The 24418-nt window shown below is 41.8% G+C and overlaps 1 protein-coding gene across 2 annotated transcripts in view; it reads left to right on the top strand.

Annotated features, from left to right (window-relative positions):
• The window catches only part of LAMA3 (laminin subunit alpha 3), a 249647-nt gene that overhangs the window by 152286 nt on the left and 72943 nt on the right, over positions 1–24418 (top strand). The window contains exons 33-39 of one of the 2 annotated variants that reach the window (XM_028523555.2): positions 5767–5911; positions 6891–7031; positions 8347–8508; positions 11238–11336; positions 13580–13663; positions 19005–19235; positions 23195–23308. In XM_028523555.2, coding sequence (XP_028379356.1) covers positions 5767–5911; positions 6891–7031; positions 8347–8508; positions 11238–11336; positions 13580–13663; positions 19005–19235; positions 23195–23308 — 976 coding nt within the window. Of the gene's footprint in view, positions 1–5766; positions 5912–6890; positions 7032–8346; positions 8509–11237; positions 11337–13579; positions 13664–19004; positions 19236–20233; positions 20585–23194; positions 23309–24418 lie in introns of those variants that run through there. The other variant, XM_036009208.1, reaches the window with a different exon arrangement.

The following is a 24418-nucleotide window of genomic DNA, read 5'->3' as shown; positions in this document are numbered from 1 at the left end:
AGAGGAAGTACCGGTGTTTAATCCTAGTTGACACAGGAACCAAGGAGATGGTGAAGCAGTTTTTCAGCAGGAAGAGATGCAATAGAATTCACTGTGTGAGAACAAGTGGGAGAATTTTAAAAGAAGTAGCTGGTGCAGTAGAATACATTGCTGGGAACAGAGCCTCATACATAGCGTCTCAATGCTGCTGCCATAGTAAAAAACAACCAAGAATGCATTACAAATTGTAAAATCAGTTAAGGACCCATCTATGATGGAGAGATTTATCATAGTATTTTAGGTAGAAATTGTAAGAAGTGTTTAACAAACTTCACTAACCAATGACAGTTAGTAGTCTGAAAAATTCCTAACTCAGGACCGAGACCTATCATGTAGTTTTGCCCAAACCCAAGAGAGCATCCTAGGAATGGAACCTCATCACCCTGCATCACACTTAAACCAAGATGTGGTTGCTTAATACCCTAATGGAATGACATATTCATTCGAAATCAAAGTGGATTTGTTTTGAAATGGACCCTTGGCAGATAATGCAAGAAAAGCTTCCAGTTAGCTGCATGACTATGACCAGAAATGGCTCGTGATAATTCCAGTGTTCATGGTGAAAAAGCTTTTGATTGCCTAAAAGCACTATTTCTTTAGACAATATTAGAGGAAAGAATACTTTTTGCACACAGAAAGATTCCTAAGGGAAATGAAGAATGTGTCTAGAAGAGAAGAACCTAAAATTTATATAAAAGAAATAATCAAAGATACCTGGAGTTCACAAAAACAACAAAACACTTGCTTTTTAGTTATACAACAGTCTTGCAGTTGTACAAATTATCAGAAATTGCAAAGCTTAATAATTAGAATTTTCAAATTTTATTTGACAATAGGTGTTAAACATACTAAAAGAAAATCAATCTGTTATAAAGGTTAACTACTTTAAAATGAATTACAAAAATAATTGCAGCAATCTACAGTACTCCATCTTAATGAAAACTGGTATTGTAATTTTAGAGGTAATTGGGAATAAGTAAAGTTGGAGCCATAAAACTGAGTTCTCAGTTCACCCTTATCATGAATTAGTCAGGAGACCCTGGGCAAGTCACTTTACCTTCCTGGGCCTCAGTTTCCTAATCTGTAAAGTGAAGTTTGGTGAAATTATCTCTAATATCCCACCTAAATTTAAAATTCTGATTATATTTCTTCTTCAATCTCTGATTGTATCACAGAAAATATTGCAAAATTGTATTCTATTAAATGCAAAAAAGTCTATTATTTTGGCCAACTCTAGTTTGAAGTCTTAAAGATGCTTATATTAATCAAAATTTCATGTTTTATAGCAACACAATAATTTAATCAGATATAATTGCAAAGAAAAGAAGTACATATACATAGGCTTTTAATAATGGAAGAGAAGGGACCCTGGTCAGGTAGGTCAGTTAGTTAGAGCATCACCATGATACGCCAAGGTTGCAGGTTCAACCCCTGTCCAGGACACATACAAGAATCAACCAATAACACATCAATAAGTAGAACAATATATCAATGATTCTCTCTCTCTCTTTCTCTCTGTCTTCTCTCTCTAAAATCAACTAAAAAATAATAATGGAAGAGGAAGTAAGCCATCAGATATTTTGAACAAACAAAAGAACTAGAGTATTCTCAGATTTTGCCAATCAGTAGCAGATACAGGGAAACTAGTAATCACTGCCTTTAAAAACTATCATGATGTCAACCACTTTCAGGTTATTGTAAGACTGATTAAAGGAGATGCAGTTCACCTGGATATTCAGTGAAGTCACCTGCACAAATGTGCCTTTTCAGAAGAGCAGTGATAATAGAAAAGCCTGTTTGGGTGACCTCTATTGCAGCCAGTCCACACAGATTTACTAAATGTTAGGTGGAGAAACAAAATACCAGAAAAGGCCGTAGACTTGGTGTTCATGGAACAGAAGTGCTTCCAGCTAGGTGTAAATCCACAAGCTCTAACAACTTAGAGAAGCAAATCCTTGGATTCACCCCGTGGAATAAGAGGAATGGTGAACTCCGGGCAGCATGCAGGCGCTGGGACACTGCCTGTGGGGCGAGCAGGGTGGATGGGATGCTGCCTTACAATGCAGCGTCAAGCTCTCACCTCATTCCCTTTGTCACCTTTCCTCTTTGGTAATAACAGTATCTTTCTCTTATCTCTCTGAATGATTCTTCTCTGGCTGTTTCACTGGTTCAACCCCCTCCTGCCCCAGACACAGCAGACATGTGTAGGGTGTTTGCACAAGGTTGCACCTGCCACCGCCACTCACTGTCTAGGTGATGGCATCCTGTTACTGCCCTCTGTGCCTTATTTCTTCATCTGTGAAATAGAGAGTGGAGGCACCTCCTTCTTGAAGTTCTTTGCAGGATTAAATATCCCCTGCAGAAAACCTTAAACAGTACGTGACACACACGAGCACCAATAAGTATTAGCTGATAGTCTGCCTTTCTCCCTCCACACTTTGTCCCCTTGAACCCCCCAGCCCCTTATTCTCCAGGCATCAGCCACCCCCACTCTGGCTGGTTCCCACAGGCAGAGCTCCAGTCCTGATCCTTGAGGCCTGTCGTATCCCACCTCCACTGTGAATCAGTTCCACCTGGGCTCTCTTACTGGCTTTACTCGGGTGGCCTTGGGCAAGTCCTCTGAGCCTTTGAGCTCCTGTCCCCCATATGTATAATGAAATGTTAGATGAGATGGTCTTTAAGGGCTCTACAACTCCAAAATCCTACAACTCTTACCCTGCATCTGAAACCCATGCCATTGTCTTGCCTTTTAAGTCACTTGTCTCTTTGGGTGTTTAAAAAATTTCTGCTTAATGTTGACAGCCTCCTCCCAGTCCTCAAAGCCTGAACTTCCAGTATATCTTAGAACCAACGCCTTGTTCATAAAGTCAGTCAGACATCAACTTCTGGCAAGATATATATTATCCGCCTTCCTTTCCATGGCTCTCTGCTACCTGCTGCCACCCGCTAAGTTCTTTTCCCACTTCATGTTTGAGCGATACCGATGGTCACCTAATACCTACCTTTTCCTGCTTTGTAGTTTGTAGTCTCTCCCTCTCTCCATCCCTTTAGTCAAAGAGGAATGTATTAATACAAAATCACACTGGATTTTCCTTATAATTTTGTCATGAATATATAGAACTATTAGTAGCCTACAAAACTTAAGACAATGCTGGTAAATGCATATATGTTTATGATTTTTATCTTCTGGCATGTGTCTTAAACCATGATGAAACAGCTCCTTCAGTTCCTTGTGAATTATTATTATTGTTGCCTTAAATTCTATAGATATAAGTGCTTTATTGCTCAGACTGTATCTAGTAACTACTTGAGTTCAGATGCTGTGCCCTGTGCAGAAGGTACACACACCTACTAATAGTGCTTGTCCCGGGTCACAGCCTGGTGAGAGAGTCTGTATTAACCAACAGTGACAATGTGGTGTGGTGAGTGCCACCCTGTGTGCAGGCACAGCACCACCTCAATGACATCTCTCTTCACATGAAAACCTTTCTCCAACCCTGATTGTCTCTCTGGTGTCCCATCTCTAGGTGCCAGAGTTCTCATGCTGTACACTCACTGCTTCCTCCAGGAATAAGGAATCATCTGGGAATAGTCCATTTTTTCTTTGCTGGACTGTCTGATTGCATTTATTCTGTGATTCCCAAGAGAGCAGATATTATTACCCCAGGTCCAGGAACCCTCTGGGAGTGAATGCAAAAATTGTGTGTGTTAATGAGAGTGAGAGAGAGAGAGAGACAGAGAGAGAGAGAGACAGAGAGACAGAGAGACTGTATAATCTGTGAGTGGGTGATAAATTCTTTTTTGAGAAGATGGCCCATAATTTATCCAGCTTCCAGAAAGGTCCCTTACCCTGTTCCAAAGTTTATCATCCACTGCACTAGGCTCGTCACTCTGAGCAGAACATTTACACCTCCTACCTACATTGCTATAGATGTTCTCCGGAGACTACATGTTTCTTTGTGAAAGTAATCCCCACAGGCACCTTCTTCTCCCACAGGGGGAAGAAGGTGATGGAGATGGGTCTGGGAAGAAGAGACATGACATTGGACCTGTCAGGAGACCTTGCAGGGAAAACTGACTTTGCTTTTTTAGGTGTGATGAGTGGGATACAGGGACACCTGTCTGCTCCCCTTGGCCAATGTCATAACAGGAATAATAGAATCAAATACTTACATGTGCACATGGGATTATTCTAAAGGTTTTATATATTTTATTTTACTGTATTCTCACAAGAATCCTGTGGAGTAGGTATTGTGATGTCCGTTTTCACTGGGGAAGAAACTCAGTTGTAAAGAAATTGATTTGCTCAGGGTTCTACATCCAGTAAGTAGCTGAGGTGGGATTCAAACCCAGGCCACCTGGTCCCCGAGTCTGTGCTCTTAATCCAATACAAAATCCTTTATCTGATTATAAACAACTATTTGCCAAAGGCAAGGTTACTCAGTCATATTAAGTTATATTTATCTTTTTTGGCATGGGCACTGTGGCAAGATGTTTTAATGGGAATTAAGAGATGGGGGATCACTTACACTTGGTGGTACGTTAATGAAATATTTCATATTAAATTGTATTCACTATGTGTCACCAAAAAGCACACTTGCTGATGCTTTCTTAGACCCACCAGAAAGGGTCAGTGAGTAGATCCCACCTGACTTCAGCTGTGGAGCTCAGCACCCAAGCTACCAAAGGATGGGACCCACCCCCTCTCCCTCTCCCCACCTCTCCAGTGCTGGGCTTCTCAGTTCTGCTCACAGCCCACTGTTCCTCTCACTCCATCAGGCCTTTGTTTTCTCACCCAGCCTCATGCTTCAGGTGCATGTACCTGCTGGTGGCTCGGAGCTCACTGCCAGGGCCTTCCTCAGAGCTTAGGTCCACGCCAGTGATTGTCTACTGGTTCCCACCCACCTCATCAGGCTCATGGTTCAGTATCCCCTGCTGGTACTTCTGCCCCGGCAATACCGCACTTGTGTTCCCTGCACACTCCAAGCAGCATCTTGCTCTGTTCCTTCTGTCCTGAATGCCCACCCTATATCCAACCCCATGACCCTTGAACTTTTAGGTGCAGCTCAGGCATCACCTTCCCTAGGGAGGCTGGGTCAGTGCTGTTCCTCTGACCCCCTGTTTGACCCCGTGTGATGTTCACACTTCCACCTCACTGCTGAGGCTCACAGGCCATGTCTGTCCTGCACCCCCAGAGCCTAGCTCGAAGCCTGACTCTCTGAGTGCCCTGCCCATGATGGTAATCTTTTTTTTCAACTGAGGTGTGGCTGACATAAAACATTGTATTACATTCAGGAGCACAACATGATGATTTGATACTTGTACATATTGTAAAATGGTCACTACAGTAAGTCTAGTAAACCCTCGTCACCACACACAGTAACAGATTTTTTTTATGATGAGAATTTTTAAGACTTTCTCCCTGCAAATATATGGTATTATTAGCTATGATCACCATCCTATATATTAAGTCTCCTTGACTTACTTATTTTGTAACTGGAGGTTTGCGCTTTTCAACCCCCTTCATCCTCAAGAACATAGTCATCTTGACCTGCTTTGTTTAAGTCTTTTATCTGCTTCTTCCATTCTGCCTCTGACTGTAAGTGCCCCTCAGGCAGACACTGTCTGTTCAGCTGGCTTTGTACAGCAACTGGTCCGCTGCAGAGGAAGTGGACTTTAGAACTTTTGAAGGTAACAGGAACTTTGCTTTCTTTGCTTTGGGTGTAGGTGCAAGCCCAGAATCACAGGGCGGCAGTGTGACCGATGTATGTCTGGGTTTTACCACTTCCCTGAGTGCATGCCCTGCCACTGCAACAGAGATGGGACAAAGCCAGGAGTCTGTGACCCGGAGACCGGGGCTTGCCTCTGCAAGGTAAGAATGAACATCCAATGCCAAGGACATCAGCCAGTGATCAGTGTGGAAGTTCTTCATATGGAGTCAACATAGAAGAATATATGGGAAATGTGACTACTCATAACAGATTTTCACAATGTGTGCAGCATTTTATAGTCTTTCTCATTTGATGGAAAAAGTTAGAAGGGAAGGCTCCTCTCAACCCTCTCATCCTTTAGAGAGGCTGTAGCTCTCCTTAAAAATCTGATGACAAGTACAGACCCTCTCCAGAAAAACCAGCACAAACCTCTATCTACACTTTCAAGAGATTCAAAGGTTCTCTAGAGGCCTATTCCTGGCCCGTCTCTGCTACCTGGGGTTTTTCCAGGTGGTAGGAGAGCTCCGAGTCCTAGCAGATGTTTTGAGGGGGCAGTAAGTGGGATGCATGGATCCTGTCATATTGTGAGTCCTTCTGGTGTTGATTCCCTACCTTCAAGATACCAAGGGGAATCTTAAAAAACTTAAGAAGTCTGTTTGTGTGTGGTATGAAAGTTTAAACAATTAATATGGTATAAAAGCTTAATAATTATGCCATGGCTGGTGTGGCTCAGTGGACTTAGCAGTGGCCTGTGAACTGAAAGGTCGCTGGTTTGATTCCTGGTCAGGGCACATGCCTGGGTGGCAGGCCAGCTCCCCTGCTGGGAGTGTGTGAGAGACAACCGGTTAATGTTTCTCTTGCTCCATCCCTTCCCCGTCTCTAAAAATAAATAAATGGAATATTTTTTTAAAAGCTTGACAATTGAGGGTTGGGTGGATGGGCTGGAATGGGAGTAGGGGGGAGAAAACTGTACTTGAACAATGATTGAAATAAAAAAAAAAAGCTTGACAATTATGTGTCTTAATGTCTGTTAGCATCCATGTCCTAACATCTTGTATTGGTGTTACATTTGTGCAAGTTGCTAATTGCAATCAGGGAAACTTTAGAAGGAATGATCTTTTGCTTCATGTTTTTTAATAGGAGAATGTGGCAGGTGCAGAATGTAATGTGTGTAGAGAAGGCTCGTTCTACCTGGACCCAGCAAATCCCAAGGGCTGTACCAGCTGCTTTTGTTTTGGAATAAATAATCACTGTCACAGTACACATAAAAGAAGAGCTAAGGTATGCAAGGAGTGAGAGTCTTTCTGTTTTTATTTAGTACCTCCAAATGAGGAAGGAATGAATTGGCGTAAAACATAAAGGTCATGGAAGCTTTTGTATATTACTTTGTTAAAAGTTTAAGCATGGTCCTTGCTGTTCCTCAGCCTTTAGTGTTCTTCCCACAGATGTCCTCATGCTCTGTCCCTCAGGTTGTCAGGTCTCTGCTCGAGTGTCTGATGCTCACAGGGGCCTTCCTTCACCTCTCCCAACAAAACAGCTTGCCCTGGTCATTCTCTGTGCACTTGCCCTTCTTGCATAGTGTACTCAACAACATTTAGCACTCCCTGCTGTATCATACATTTGGTTCTAAATTTTGTTTATTATCCACCTTCCTCCACCACTAGAATGTGAGCTCCTGATTCATTCCCAGGGTCTACAGCAGCATCCGGAACACAGTAGATGCTCAATAAACACTTGTTAAATAAATGGACTTTATTGTTCGTCCCCCTTGCTTCTCATCTGCTTATCTTCTTCCTGTTCCTGTTTTACTTCCCCTCTCATGTATTTTACCATATCTTTTCTCTGGCTGCTTTTTAAACTAATTCCATGAAACCAAAACTGTTGTTTCTTTCATTATTCAATGAACCAGTAGTCTAGTGCTTGCTTTCTTTCTGTGAGCAATGGCTTATATCCAACAACTATTCAAACAAAGATGATTTTACATATTTTATTGCCTGCCTCCTAAGACTAGTGTAGGCTTGTAATTAGAAAAAAAATTAGTTTGTAAATCTACTCCGAAGTCTCCTCTCTTTACCTCCAGGGGAAACTGGAAGCATTATTTCTAATCTGTGCCTTGTCAGTTCCTTCTTTTTCTTCCTCTCATAATTTAACTCCTGGCTTCCTTTGTGGTCAGTGAAATACTTAATTATGATGCTCTGCTTAGAGCAAAATAATGAAAGCAGACCACCGTATCTCATATCATACTTTATATTTAAGGAGCTCACCATTAAAATGTGCTCACTGGACTAGCTGTTATTCATATACTTAATTATGTTTTAGAGCATTTCATATACTTTCATATACTTAGAGTTATTCATATACTTAATTATGTATTAGAACATTTATTGGACAGTTGCTAGAAGTCAAGAACCAGGGTGTGTGCTGGGATACAAAGATAAATCCACAGGGTCTCTGCCCTCTGAGAATACTGAGGTCAAGCCAGGAGGAAGCCTTTGAGGCAAGGTGGCTGCCCTATGGCTCCTTCAATTCTGTATAATCCAGCCATCACCAAAGAAGTCACCGGCGCACGTTTCCATCCCTTGCTTTTGCGTTCCAGTTTGTGGATATGATGGGCTGGCGCCTGGAGACAGCAGATGGAACAGACATCCCTGTGTCCTTCAACCCTGGCAGCAGCAGCGTGGTTGCTGACCTCCAGGAGCTGCCCTCAACTGTTCACAGTGCAACCTGGGTCGCCCCTCCTTCCTACCTGGGGGACAAGGTAACGACGTCTTGTTGTTCTTCTACACCCTTGCAGGCCTCCTCCCGCAATGCATGGGTAAGAGCACCATTCACCGAGTGTCTGGAAGAAAGCACACACAGGAAGTTCAGGTTACTAAAACTGAAGAAATTAGGTTAACTGCAATTGTAGTGGAGACACTGCCCCTCACTGGGAGGGGCTGAGACCAGAAGAAATGCATGGACCCCACACGCACTAGCTCATTAGCAAAGGAAGTCATGCACTATGTTTTTCTTGTTTGTTTTTTTTTACTTAATGCCAAAGGAAATAACCATTTAAATAATATCTGTTGAAAATGGGACATGTATACTTTTAAATGTCCATGCTGAGAATTCTTTGTTTTAAAGAGGAAGAAAGGCTTCTTGTCAGAAAAACAAAAGCTGAAAGGTGACTCATAAGCTTATTTAAAGAAGCACAAGATTCTGTGCCAGTTCGGCTTTCATTAGCAGAATCACGTGCGGTTAGTTAGACACTCCTTAGGGAGCTCACGCACTAGTTGCTTTTCCTTTGCTGCATAAATTGTTGTTCCAGAGCCTGGCCAGCTGCTCTCATTCATGAGGACAGAAGTGTGGTCTGCCTGTAGAAACAGCATCGGGTGACATGCACACCTGGTGGCATAGGGCAGACCTGTCAAGAAGGGATGGGTTTCATATGGCCAGCTCAAGTAATGCCATATCTCACCTTCAGAATGACTAAACACTAGGGCCCTGTTGGCCTGAGGTCTCTAATTCTGACTTTTGGTTGCTGGACTATGGGTTTTGACCTTTGAGTATGGGGACCGTTGCTTCTCTCACATAACCCCACTTCTGTCTCACATAATATTCCTCTTCACCTCTACATAGTGGGCCCGTGTACTGGTTAGCTATTGCTGTGTACTAAATTACCCCACAACTTTGAATCTTAACACAACACACAATTATGGTCTTGCATAGTTTCTACAGATCAGGAGCCCAGGAGCAGATAGCTCAAAGTCTCTCATGAGAGTGCAGTCAAAACGTCAGCCAGGGCTGTGGTCATCTGGGATGGGAGGATCCACTGCCAAGCTCACTCACATGGTTGTCAGCAGGTCTCTGTTCCTTGTTGGCTGTAAATTGGAACTCTCCGTTCTTCTTCACATTAAGCTCTCTCTCTATAGGTTACCTGAGGGTCCCCATGACCCGACAGTTGGTTTCCTCTAAAACAGCTAATAGAGATAGATGATAGATAGATAAATAGATAGATAGATTCAAAACACAAGCCATAGTCTTTTTATAACCTAATTTCAGAAATGACAATATCCTCACTGCTGCCATATCCTGTTCATAGAAGCTAGTCACTAAGTTCAGCCCACACTCAAGAGGAGGGAATTAAGTTCCACCTCATAAAAAAAAAGATATCAGAGAATATGGGGACATATTTTTAAAAATTACCTTAGCTATCAAGAAGGCAATATAGTTGACCCTTGAACAACATGGATTTGAACTGTGGGTGTCCACTTATATGTAGATTTTTTTCATCTGGTAAACAGATGACATAAACTTATATTATCAATAAATATATACCATACTATAAATGTATGTTCTCTTCCTTATGATTTTCTTAATAGCTTTTTTCCTAATTTCTTTTTCTCTGGCTTACATTATTATAAGAATATAGTATATAATACACATAACATACAAAATATGTGTTATCAGTCCAAAATCTAGGTCAGTAAGGCTTCTGGTGAACAGTAGGCTATCAGTAGTTCAGGTTTTGGAGAGATAGAAGTCATACACAGATTTTCAACTATGCAGGAAGGGCTGTCAGCACCCCTAATCCCCATGCTGTTTGAGGGTCAACTCTACTGAGTAAGAAGATTCACCATGTTACCTTAGAATTCTTCCAGACTCTAAGATCATAACTCTGTAAAGCTTTGTTGAGGTCTAGATTCTAGGGAAAAACCTCAGTGGATTGGGAGCCCAGAAATGCTGCTCATTCCCTGCTGCAAGTTGTTTGCATTCTCCTGTAGGGGCATTTTGTCTTGCATGCTCTGCTGTCACTGTTGCCTCTGATTTCCATCCCTTAGTCAGTCCTTCCTTCTTGGCTGGTTTTTCCTTTAAAGGTGGGAGGCAGCAGAACCAGGGGTGAAGGTGCTGCCAGAAAACCATGACCATTCACCTCCGTGTCTCCATCACCATCGTGTTGCTCATGTGCCTTGAGAGAAGGTCTGTGTCCTCGACGGAGTAGTGAGACATGGCCTTGTGCTCAGGAGAATGCATACTCACTTAGGAAATACTTACTGTCTGCTCTCAGGGGAAGTTTCTTTGGAAAATGTATTTTTAGAAGTTCATTTTGCAACTGATAGATATTAAGCAATTCTCTCAGTTAAATAAGAAACCAATAGCCTAGATTTCTTAGAATAGCTGTGGACTAAATAAATGCTTTGGTTTAGTAGTTGTCTGGAATAAAATGGTCTTATTTGTTTCTGTGTGGCTATTATTTTTCTTTATAATAGAATTATTCTTTGCTTGTAAAACTCAATCATGTTCATGTTAAACATTTTAATGGATATAAAATAGCATAACGTAGAACATTAAGATGCCATCTTCAATCCACTCTCTAAGGATGACCTCTGTTAACAGGTGGATGGTGTATCTTTCCAGGTCTAGGTACCTGTGAACTTCCTATGTGGGCTAATGCTGCCGTAGTCTCTTTGAATGTTTGTGCTATTGATGATGTCATTTTAATTTTAGGTTTCCTCATATGGTGGCTACCTCACCTACCAAATCAAGTCCTTCGGCCTACCTGGTGATATGGTTCTTCTAGAAAAGCAGCCGGATGTGCGGCTCAGCGTAGGTATCAGAACATGACCCGAGTAACAGGAAGCAACAGTTGCAGTTGGTGCTGATTCGATTTTAGGATGGTTTGATAAGGGGCCTATGAAACGTTTAGGTTAAGCCATTTCTGATATTTTGCAGAAACTAAAATAGAAGTTTAGAACATGTAATACCTCCTCAGGGCCCTCTGCCCCTGACTGTCCCAGGCCCAAATGGTTTCTCTTTTGTCCCCTCCCAATGTACTTAGTATCTCACCCTTGCTTCTCATGTTAAATGAACTTTTAAATGAACTTTTTTTTTATGTTTCTATCTTTCAATTTAGTTTCAGAAATGTTTTTGAGCCCTTCCTGTTTATAAGACCACGTTTCTAGGCTCATAAGGGACAGGTATCCCCTGTCCTCAAAACGGGTGTCATCAAAAGGGGAGATAAGAAGAGAAATATGCAAAAAGCTACAATCCACAGAACAGTAAGCATGTGGGGCGAAGTCCAAACAGGGCTGTGTGGGATCTGGGGTCCAAGTGGAGACTTACGTAGTTGAGAGACCCTCAGAAGGCTTCATGGAAAAGGTTAGCTTTGAGCCGGGCCTTTAAGCATTGGCATGAGAGAAGAAACACCCTTCCAGTGGCCAAGAATGAGGTAAACTGAGGCAGAGGGGCAGTGCTTACCGGGTAAGCAGTCCAACCTGGCTGTATTAGCATTGTGTGCCGGGTCATCAAAGACAAGCCTGGCAGGGTAGGAAGAAGGGTGTTTAATGCTATGATAAGCAATTTGGCCTGATGTAGATAGTGAGAAGCCACTTTGGTTTTTTTTTTTAGAAGAAAAGTGACATCGCACACTATGTACCAACACATAGTGTAGAACTGCAATCTAGGAAATTCCTGAGGGAAGGGGCAATGTCATGTCCTGTACTGAGTCGCCTCCAATGTACTTGAGATGCCTTAGCCTAAACTTGACTCTGCTTTTGGTTTGTGTGTTGTGATCAATGTGACACAATTCCAGCATCCTGAAGTGTTTCTGTGTCATTCCCTGTGCAGTAGGGGCTAGTAAGTCTCACAATCTCAGCACAGGCAAGGGCCTCACATTTTGGTGGGACTTTCACGTTCAGACACTGCCAGGTATGAGCTGTGTATACTCGCAACAAAATTTACTGAACTATTGTTTTAAAAGCTCAAAAGGAATCTTTATAAAACACCTTAGAAATGAAGCACCAACCTTTTTAGAGTTACAGTCAAAGTAAAAATAGCCCAACAAGAAAAATACCATCATGGTAGTGCTGTATTTCAGTTTCTTTTTTCTTTTTTTTTTTTTTTTGCAGAGTATTTCAACTTCAGGCCATTGGTATACCTATATTTTACTGCCAAAGGGCTTATTATGCAAACTGTTAGAATTCATGGAGAAGTGATGATCAAAATGTCCCCTTAATTTTACCTTCAAACATAGAAAAAAAATTTAGACTCATGAAACATTACTCTGCTGCTTCATTCCAAACTGCTGTAATTAACAGCCCATTGGATCATGTTTCTTAAGTTAAGGTTTTAAATGGTTTGTGATCACAGATAATGCTCCTTTTTCTGCACCACTGGCTCTAATGAATTCCTTTCAGGTTTGGTACTACACCAGCAATGCTGGGGCATGTGTGTGTGTGTGTGTGTGTGTGTGTGTGTGTGTGTGTGTGTTTGGAGTGGGGGTGCTGATGGTGGGTGCTGACTTCCCCATTGTGCCCTGTTAGGAGACACTCAAGAGCCTCTGTAATAGGGAGGGCGGTGCAGAGGCTGAGTGAGCGAGGCTGGGTCCCAGAAGGTGAGGGCTATGGGGCCAAATCCCCCTCCAGGGGCCAGCCCTGCAGCTCCCCGGCCCTGCAGGCTGCACAGGGTGGGGTGAGGGCCCTGCTAACCTTCCTGTCCATCCCACCCACCAAAGCACTTTCTTGCTACCACTGTCAGCTCCTGTCGGTGGTAATGGAGACAGTTCCTCATGTGTTGACTACAGGCATTGTTTAGAAAATTTTTTCTATCTCTTTAGCCACTTTCAGTCAGGAGAATTTGGGGGTTCCCTACTTGTGAAATACACCGTATCAGGCAATATTACTCTGCTTCCATCACTAATCCTCTTGCCAGTCAATTTATTCCCCAAAAGAACTGTTTAGAATCAGGCATTTTGTATAATGCAGAGTCATACAAATTTGTTCTTAGCTCAACTGTGAACTTCAAAATACCCCAGCCACAGCATTAAAGCATTTGTGGATTTCTTTAAACAGGGTCAGCGCATGTCCATCATCCACGAGGAGCCAAGTGGCCCCCGGCCGGACCGACTGCATCACGGCCGGGTGCAGGTGGTGGAGGTGTGTACCAAAAGGAGGGACGTAAGGAAGGGTCCCTGAGGGGCCTCTTTGTTCTACCACTTACTCCTCTCAAACAATTGAGAGGAGTTTTTAACATTTTATGAATTTAAAGTACTAATTATATTAATCACATTAATATAAATATAATTTCTATATATAAATTTAAAATATAAAATAGATAGCACTTCAAACTCACAGGGCTTTGTTTGTACTATTTTTGTGGCACTGGGGACTGCCTCTCCTGTCTTATAGTTAAGTATCCTTATCTGATACTCCCCGTGAGCGTCTAAGTGTGATGATTGTCACTCCCTCTCGTCCTAAGTGCCCCTGCAGTGCCTGGGGCCTGACGAGTGTCCAACAACTGCTCGGCATGAATGGATGGAAAGCTAAAAATACATCTAACATCAAAGAAATGAGTAATATGGATAAGCAAAGGAGAGCTCATTGAATCACAAAATATTATATTACACCTACTTGGTAACAACTGTTCCTTTAAAATAATGTTCCATGTGTATTCCTAAATACTTTCAATACTTCAAGGTGGTGTTTTTTTCAAATTCCTTGAACTTGAAGACTTCAAGGTATTACTTTTTCAAGTATCTTGAACTTGCAGACATTTTAAAAAAGATTTTATTTATTTTTGGAGAGAGGAGAAGGGAGAGAGAAATAAAAGTAGAAAAAAATCGATGTGCAAGAGAAATATCAATCAGTTGCCTCTTGCACAGACCCAGCTGGGGACCTGGCCCAAAACCCAGGCATGTGCCCTGGCTGGAGTCAAACCAGCAACCTTTCGGTCTACAGGACAACAACCAACCCACTAAGCCACACCAGTCAGGGCTTGCAGACATAATTTAACTATGCTGTACAGATCCATCATACAATGGAAAACTACTTGGCAATAAATGAAACAAAGTATTGATACCTACCACAACATGGTGAAGCTCAAAAACATGATACTGAGTGAAAGAAGCAAGGCACAAAAGACCACATACCATGTGATTCATTTATACGAAAGAGGTGATGCCAGCAAAATGGTGGAGTAAGAACCTCCTAAAATTCTCTCCTCCATAAAAGTGAGGGGGAAACTGGCCTAAACGGTCAAAGTCAACTATTTCAGAACTCTGGAAATTAACCAAAGGCTTGCAACAATCTGGAAAGCATTTATGTAAGAAAAAAAAAAAGATGAATCTTGGAAAGAACAACAAGCTTTGTGGCTGGTATTCAACCTGCTCTATTTCCATCTCCTCACCCTCCACAGCTTCACAATAATCTTGAAAATCAATAGTCCAGCATCAAGGTAAAAGCCAGTAGCCTGGTATTAGAGCTCTGCAAAGCCTCATTTCCAGAGAATTGTCATGACTGGACCTGTCTGGGGGGTTTCTGGATGATCCCACTTCTAAGCCTGTCTTTATTTGACCTGACTCAGAACTCTCCTGACATGAAAATCCTCTTCTGGGGAGTGTTGGAAACATTTACAGGCAATTGTTTCACTTCCTGGCTGCCTGGGATGGTGGATAATAGTTGGAGTAAACAATAGGCAAATCACAAAGCTTAAAATAAAAACTTGGGGAATATGATCAAAGCTTAAAATAAAAACTTGGGGAATATGATATCCATATGCTTTGAAAAGATGCCACAGAATCCTGGAAACATAGAAGGATTCACATACTCGGGGCTGTATGCATTCTCAGGAAAGACCTGAGAAGGCCTACATCCTCGCCTGGGGCTGACCTAGAGGCTATGTGCAAACAAGAAATGACGGCTAAAGCAGAGTCATCAGCTGCCTGGTTGAGTATTGTGTAGGGTCCCCCCAACAGGCCCACAGAGTCCTTTTGCAAAGCTTAGGAGGCTTTTTATTTCCAGGCATTTGCAAAAATTTCTGTTCAATCATTAGCTGATTACTAAGCTAACTCTCATGGCCACACAGTACAAAGATTACAGACTTCATGGAATTAGTTTAGGAAAGTCAGTAAATAAATACACAAACAGCAAGAGCAACAAATCCTGCAAAGGTGGGGCATGATTTCCAGAGCTGTCAAATTTTATAATTTTAAATATCCACTTTTCAACAAAAAAGCTATGAAACATGTAAAGAAGTTAGAAAATATGGTTTATATACTGGAAAGGGGGGGAGCAACAAATCAACAGTATCTCTAAGTAAGCCCCCAAAACTAAAGGATACCATGTCTAAAGAACTAAGGAATATATGAGAGCAATGTCTTACCAAATAGAGAATATCAATTTATAAAATAGAAATTATATTAAAAAATCAAATAGAAATTCTGGAGTTGAAAAATATAATAACTGAAATGAAGAATTCATTATAAGGGCTGCTATGGACTTAATTGTACACCTCCCCCCCACACACACACCCCAAATTAATTCAAATGTTGAATGCTTGATGCCCCAGTGTGGCTGTATTTGGAGTAAGGAAATAATTAAAGTTAAATGAGCTCATAAGGGTGGAGCCCTGGTCCAGTAGTATTATATATGGCCTGTAGTATGTCCTTATAAGAGGAGACATCAAGAATCTCACTTTGTCTCTCTGCCATGTAAGGACACAGTGAGAAGGTGACCATCTCTAAGCCAAGGAGAGAGTTCTTACCAGGAGCCAAATTGGCTGGTGCTTTCATGTGGGATTTCTAGCCTTCAGAACTCTGAGAAAATAAATATCTGTTTATTAAGCTACCTCGTCTATAGTATTCTATTTTGGCAGCCAGAGCTGAGTAAGACAAGGGCTCAGCAACAGGTTTGATTGTGAAAAAGAGAGAATCAGAAAACTTGAAGAAGGTCAGTTGAGATCATCCATCTGAGTAACAGAAAGGAAAAAGGATGAGGTAAAACAAACAGACTCTTAGAGATATTCAGAACAAATGTACCCACCTGTGCATAATGGGAGTGCTGTAGGAGAGGAGGGAGAGAAAGGGGAAAAAATGTTTGAAGAAATAATGATTGAAAACTTCCAAATTTGATGAAAATCATTAATCTACACACCCAACCCCAACAAACTCCAAGTGTGATAAATGCAAGAAATCCACATACAGAAACATTGTAGTCAAGATGCTGAAAGACAAAAGACAGAGAATCTTGAAAGCAGCATGAGAGAAGCATTGTATCACATGCAAGGATCCTCAGTAGAAGTAATAGCTGACTATTTACCAGAAACCACAGAAGTCAGAAGACAGTAGGACAACATTTTCAAAGTGCAGAAAGAACTACACTGTCAACAGAGAACTATATGTCCAGCAAAATGTCCTTCAACAATAAAGAAGAAATAAAGACATCCTGTTACAAACAAAACTGAGAGAATTCATCAAATAGCCAACCACCCTTACCAGAAATACTAACGGGAATCCTTCAGACTGAAATGAAAGGACACTAGACAATAACTTAAATCCACATACGAAACAGAGCACTGGTAAAGGTAGCTACATAGGTATATATAAAAGGCAATATAAATATATCTGTTGTTCATACTCTTTTTTCTCCTATCTGATTTAAAAGACAACTGTATAGGAAATAATTATTAATCTGTATTGGTGATCATACAGTGTATGAAAATGTGAGTTGTATGATAGTAGCACAAAGGAGAGGGGAAGAAATGAAGCAAATGGAAGCCAACTGCTGGAATGAAGTTGGCATTTATGTGAATTGTTCAGCATAGGCAAGTCTGTAGGGACAGAATGTAGCTTAGCAATTGCCTCAGGCTAGAGGTGGGAAAGGGTCGTAACTACAAATGGCCACGGGATTCTCTTGGGAGCATGAAAGTGTTCTAAAATTACATTGTAATGCTTTCATGCTTCTATAAGTTTACCAAAAGTTGTACACTTAAAATGAGGCAATGTTATTGTATATAAAATATACCTTAAGGCGTTAAAATATAAATTGAAATTATATAAATATTACATGTATGTGTTAATAATTACCATTTATTAAATATCAACTATATGCTAGGCACTGTGCTGAATACTTTGTACATATTATATCATTAATTGACTTTAATCCTCATGATAGTCCTAAGAGATGAGGTATTATCATTATGCCCATTAAGGAGATGTGAAAACTCTTCAAAGGAGGCAACAGAATCTGAAGTTTAAGTACTAGCTTTTATGTGAAAAGATGCTTGACCTCACTAAATCATTGGAGAAATGCAAATCAAATCTACAAGACACTACCTCACACTCATGAATATGGCCACTATAAAATTTTTTAATTAAAAAAGCATAAACTAGTAAGGATTAACAAGGATGGGGAGAAATTGGAATGTGTACACTGTTGGTGAACCTATAACACTGCAGTTTCTGGGGAAAACAATTTTGAGTTTCCTCAAAAAATTTAAAAAATAGAATTACCATTTGACCTAGCAGTCTCTTTTCTGGGTATATATCCAAAAGAATTGAAAACAGGATTTTGAAGTCATTTGCATACTCATGTTTATTACAACACTTACTCATATTAGCCAAGAGGCAAAAACTGAAATGTCTATTGACAGATGAATGGATAAAGAACAGGTGGCACACACACTGGACTATTATCGCACCTTAAACAGAAAGAAACGCCTGTCACAGGCTAGAACATGAGTGAAATTTGAGGACATTGTGCTGAGTGACATAAGCCAGTCACAAAAACAAAATGCTGCATGATTTCACTCGTAAGAGGTATTTAAAGCACTCGGACTCGCAGAAACAGAAAGCACCGTGGTAGTGGCCAGGGTCCGGGGTGGCAGAGGTGGGGGAGGAACGTAGTGGTAGTTTTTTTTAATAGGTATAGAGTTGCAGTCTTGCAAGATGATGAAGTTCTAGGGGTCTCTGTTAAAACAATGTACATATAGTCAACAGTATTGTAGTATACAATGAAAAATGGTTACAGTGATCACTTTTATGTTATGTTTTTACCAGAATGAAAAGGAAAACAATACAAATGTGTGTTCAATTAAAGGTTGTACCTTCTGACACAATTATGCATGTTTAAGGATGTCAGCTGCATGACTCAGTTAGTTTCCATATACCTTTTGTTCCCATTTCTTTCTCACTCACTGCGTGCTTGCACAGTGCATTTTAGAACAAGCACAGCACTGAAAGGTTTTATTTCATTTTATTGTTTCTTATTTCCTACCTTCATTTTTCCCCCTTTCACATGGTACTCTCTCTTCTTGGGAATAACCCAGGTCATCTGGACTTCTGAATGTAAACCCACTAGCTTATACTTAACTTATGTTATTTTATTTTCTGTCATGTATTTTATATGCCTTTTCCTGGACTCGTCCTGGGTATCTGCCTCTTTGAAACCCCTGGAAGTGAGCCGGCCCAAGGGAGACCTTGCTCTCTGTCTTCCTGTGCAGGGGAACTTCAGACACGCCAGCAGCGGTGCCCCGGTGGCTCGGGAGGAGCTGATGACGGTGCTGTCTAGACTGGAGGACATGCGCCTGCGGGGCCTCTACTTCACGGAGACGCAGCGGCTCACCCTGAGTGGGGTGGGGCTGGAGGAGGCCTCAGACATGGGGAGTGGACGCAGAGCGCACCATGTAGAGACGTGTGCCTGCCCCCCCGACTACACTGGTGACTCATGTCAGGTAGGAAGTTCTCCTGCTCCACAAACTTTGCCCAAGGACTCCTGCCTGCCGTCCGGCATCCCGGGTGGGGCGGGACACTGGATCCATCGCCCAAGTTTCTGCTGGGCTCTAGCTTTTCTCCACCGGGGCCACCTTCAGGCATTAAACATGAAAAGAAATCACAATGTCTCAGAATCCAAAGAAAGGCACAGGAGGCTGACAGATCCCCGGGGGTTGTAAAATTCAGGACTTTCCCAGAAGTTGAAAAGAGCCTGTCAGCTGGCACCCCAGTGTCTGAGCTGCTGCTTTCCCAGTAGCTGACCCGGGGTTTTCATGCCTTTCCCTAACCCATGGTCTCCCTCCCATAGCCCCCCTCCCCCAAATACAGGTATAGTCCATGGTATATAGTTCTTTGATGAGAAATCAAAGTCCAGTTTTCTAGCTCACAAAAGGTCCTCACTTGAAATCCAGTCAAACTGACTTGTCCTCAAGTGATTTAAATGTGTCATGGAATGAAATAGTCTCATATCTCAGGCTGTAAATCTGTTCTCTTCCTAAAGAGATGAGAAAATCACAATGGTTAGTATAATAATTAGGAAATGAGTATCATTCTGTGTATTCCATAGACATCCTTCATCCTCTCTCCTGACTCCCTGTTAGCAGAAAATCCCAAGGTGATCTCCACATAAGTTTTTTTTTTTTAATCTACAAATATCTTACCTGCAGTGGTTTTCTGGAGACCACAGAAATATCTTGCAACATTTAGCCTATAGGTGCCTACAATATTCTGCCTGCCTTCTATGTCTTTTCTAGCCTGATTAAATAAAACACATAGCCCAAGGGAAAGAGTGGAACCTCTGGATTACCACCCTGCTGCCCAGGGCATGTTCTTTGCCCATGACTCAGCCTGTGATTTACAGCTTCTCTAATCGGCCAGTGCAGCTCTCTGTGGGGCGAGGTGGGAGGAAGGGGCTGCCCGCCCCACCTCACAGGGATTACAGAGCGGTGCGCTTCCCTGTGGAACTGTTATGTATGCTCTCTCACCGGCTGACTCATGGGTGAAGTTTACAGGTGGGGCCTCTGCCGCAGACAGCCTGCCTTACCTGAGTCAGGCGGGCCTGGGCTCTGAGCAGGAAGGGCTGGTATAAGAGGAAGAGGCAGAGGTTTGTGTGCAGCCGGCAGGACACCCAGAGACCAGGATGCCCCCAGCAGTGAGGTGGTCAGCCCGGAACGCGGGATGGCTGTGGATCTTTGGGGCAGCCCTGGGGCAGTGTCTGGGATACGATTCACAGCAGCAAAGGGTAGCCTTTCTTCAGCCTCCTGGTCAAAGTAACCTACAATCAAGTTATGTGGAGTTTAAACCCAGCCAGGTAATGCCGCTTTTAAACTTTGGTGTGGGATGATGGGGAGGGGTTCTCAGCTTTGTGACATTTTAAGTTAGGGTGATGAATGGAGTCAGGCGTGGGCCGGGGGAGGGGCCGATGGTCTCCCCCTCCCCCTGACTGGCAGTGTTTATTGCAGCACCTAACAGATTGCTCTCTTGAGTTGTTAACCACAGCCCTATAAACATCAGCCCACCTGGAAATGCCGAGACGGCACAGGGTTTGAATTCTTGTGGGATGTTAATATGCTATGAAACTTTGTGCCCTTTGGAGAGTAGCCCAAGCCTCAAGACAAAAAAGTACAATGTCTATAGGCTTTCAAATTCTGCCTGGAAGAAAAATTATCCATAAAGTAAGACATTAACATCAGTGAAATCCATGTGTTAAAAACTGATGAGATCGAGTCTGTTAAAGACCTATCAGATGTGCTTCAATTTGTCAGGCATTAAACACTTGCACATTCTGTTAGAACTTTAAACTTTAAAGTTCTCTTTAAACTTCCTGGATCTTACATGTATGCTCACAGAGACACAGGTCGTATGTCTGGCTGCTGGAATAGCCTTGGAAACCTGATAGAGACACAATTTTATCATTTGTACTATAAAAATTTATCGGACAAGTTATCCTGAAAAAATGATTAGCTGCAAAACCCTTCTACTGAAATAATATATTAGGATACATTCACTGTTATTTAATACAGTGAGTTTTTAATGCAGTCTGAATACTTGAACTGAATTTCATGTAAAATGGGGAGTTTGTGTGCTTTAGAGAGGTGAGAAAGTGATTATATTTCAGCAACTGACAAATGTTTTATCTGAGAGTGACATGACACATAACGCCTGCAGACTACTTCTTCTGATTCAAATCAAAAGCAACTTTTGATTTTACTTTCAGGTTAGACTACCCTTCCCCCCAAAGCATGTTTAATTAAGGCTTTTACATACTTGGGTGTGTTGTCACAAATGAACCTGATATACTTACTTATTTGGATAATTTGTTCTCTACCAAATACGATTGTGTAAGTATGTAATGTGATATATGTGATAATTATAGGGTATTTTCCCCTTATTAGCAGAGATTGTTTGTTTGCAGATATGATCATACCATCATTGGCTGAATTTATTTAAAACGTATCTCTCAGTTTAGTTTTCAAAGCTAAAGAGCATTCCTTTCATACTTTGATTCTCCTTTAGACAAGCCTATTCATATAACACATAAAGTAATCTCACTTTTTGCAATGTATTCTTTTGCCTAAGCGTAGTTCTAGTGGCAGAGGGAAAAGTATATTGGAAATTATAGTCTTGTTATTGTGCACAATTTGTAGTCACTGGTGACTTCGGAAGAAGCGCAGCAATGGGAATACTCCACTCTGGGGAGTGCAGGAGGCTTTCTCCCGCCCCCTTGCCATCCCGTTGGTTTCTTCCTCTCCCAGCTTGACCTCAAGAGACCTTGGTGACTGTAGATGAATCAGGACGAACAGTTCATTTCAAGATTTCCCCAGCCTGTAGTTTCAGAGTCTTACAGGCATATGTGCTATTTAAAGAGGATTGGAGAAAAGACCCTTTACCTTGAAATATTAATTTTTCCCAATTCTTTAAAGATAGGGCAAATAGGAGATGAGTGAAAGAAACTAGGGGCAACATTTGATTTTAACCAGCACACTGTTTCACTCTACTGAAATAATGAAAATGTCTGTAATTCTGTTTAAAGACATAAATGCAAATAATTTTTAGTGGCTAGTGTAAGAATAATTGCTTTTGTTCTATTGGGGACATTCTTTACTGAGTGCTTTTTAAAAGTACATCAGTTCATCAAAAGGGTATAATTATTCTCATCCATATAAAAATGATAACTCATGTTACATTGGAAGCAGACAATGTACTGGAGATAGAAATGATCAAAGCGACACTGAACAAGAGAAGGCCACAGGGGGATTTCCTGGAGCTGGGTGTCTGTGTGCGCAGCCAGAACCAGATACCCCCGAAAAGTCCTGTATGTGAAGGCAGGCACATTCCTCTCCCCGGGCTTCCCTGTTGTACCCCTGGGCTGCTGAGTGGAGGGGAAAGGACTCCACATGCCTGCCATGATTGTGTAGATCCCAGGGAAGACCCCTTGCGCCACCCTCCCCTCATACTGCCGTACCCGCCAGCACAAACCTGTACTTGGAGAAGGAACAGCTACCAAAGAGAACTTGAACATGAAGGGATTTGCTTCGAGGTCCTCCCCACTAAGGCTGAGGTCCTGATCCCCTTTGTTCTTTCACCGGTGCCCCCGTCCACTCACCCTGGAAACAGTTGGTGTGAGAGCCATGTCCACACCCACCCTCCAAACTCCCCCTTCCTCTGGTTTCCCCACCTCACGTCTCCCACTCAGGCACACATACACACACACACACACACACACACACACACACCAGAACCTGACAAAAAAAAAAGAAAAAAATCAAGGAGACCCGCATAGTGTTGGAAAGTAGAAGTTCACACATAGACTGAAGGAAAGAAGATTTAAGAAGCGAATGCTTGACAATCAGAATTGTTACATGCTTTAGATAATCTTTTTCTTTCTTTGTTTTGACTAAACACTTTGTTTGAAAAATAGGGTTGTAGCCCTGGATACTATCGGGATAACAAAGGCACGTATACTGGACGGTGTGTTCCCTGCAATTGCAATGGACATTCCAATCGATGCCAGGATGGCTCTGGAACATGTATTGTGAGTAAATTGATACTGTAATGCTACCTGCAGGCAGTCTCTGTCTTCTTGTTTCCCATGCTGCTAGGCCCTGAAACATCAAATGTCACACCTCCTACCAAACCCTAAGTAGAGGTTGCTATGTATTGGGTTGACCAAAAAGTTCGTTTAGTTTTTCCCATAAAGACACATTTTTCATTTTCACAAACTTTATTGAGTTGGATATTTTGAGTATTTTGGCTATTTCCCGCATGGTATAACATTGATTGTTTTCAACTAATGACTCAATTTGATCATTATTAATTTGAACTCGTCTACCCAACTGTGGAACACCATCCAGCAAGAAACCTCCAGAATGAAACTTCACAAGCCACTTTTGACAAATTCGATCAGCCACAGCACCTTCTCCATACACTGCACTAACTTTTTTTGCGTTTCAGTTGCACTTCTACCTTTCTTGAAATAATAAAGCATAATATGTCAAAATACATGTTTTCTTTCATCTTCAATATTAAAATGGCTACATAAAAATTCACCAATTTTGATGTTTTTAAAAAATGAACACTAATATGACAGCTGTCAAAATACAATCTAACAAAATTGTTTCAAATGAAGTTAAAGACAACTGAACCCTTACTAGAGCCATTTTACGGAAAACACTAAATGAACTTTTTGGCCAACCCAATAAATGCAGGAGGCAAAGTGTTATCAGACTGAATGATTTTGCACTTCACTTTTCCTCCATTTCAACATGAGTCGCCAGAGGAGAACACCTGTCTGAACAATTCATTTATACCTTAGCTTCTAAATCTCTACTTCCCTCAATGATATCAATGGGTGGATCCTGGGACTTAACTCTTGCCAGGATATAATAAGTAAGCATCATTACTATGGGCTCCAGTTCTGGCCGGGTGGCAGGAGGTTATTGGAGGGGAGTTTTGTGGCTGTCAGATGAGCAGTCACTCAAGAAGGCCACCAGGGGAGAAGGAGAAGCTAAGAAAGGCGTAACGTGCACACTCCGTCCAGCGCATGTCCTCACGGCTGATGAGACAAGGTGGCCTGATGTAGGAAAACAGGCGAGCAGAGTCCCTGCTGTCTGTGGCTTATCTGCTGGAAAACAATCTTCTTCTG

This window comes from Phyllostomus discolor, chromosome 9 (assembly GCF_004126475.2).
Source record: "Phyllostomus discolor isolate MPI-MPIP mPhyDis1 chromosome 9, mPhyDis1.pri.v3, whole genome shotgun sequence".
NCBI lineage: Eukaryota > Metazoa > Chordata > Mammalia > Chiroptera > Phyllostomidae > Phyllostomus > Phyllostomus discolor.
This window is presented reverse-complemented; position numbering and strand designations above follow the sequence as displayed.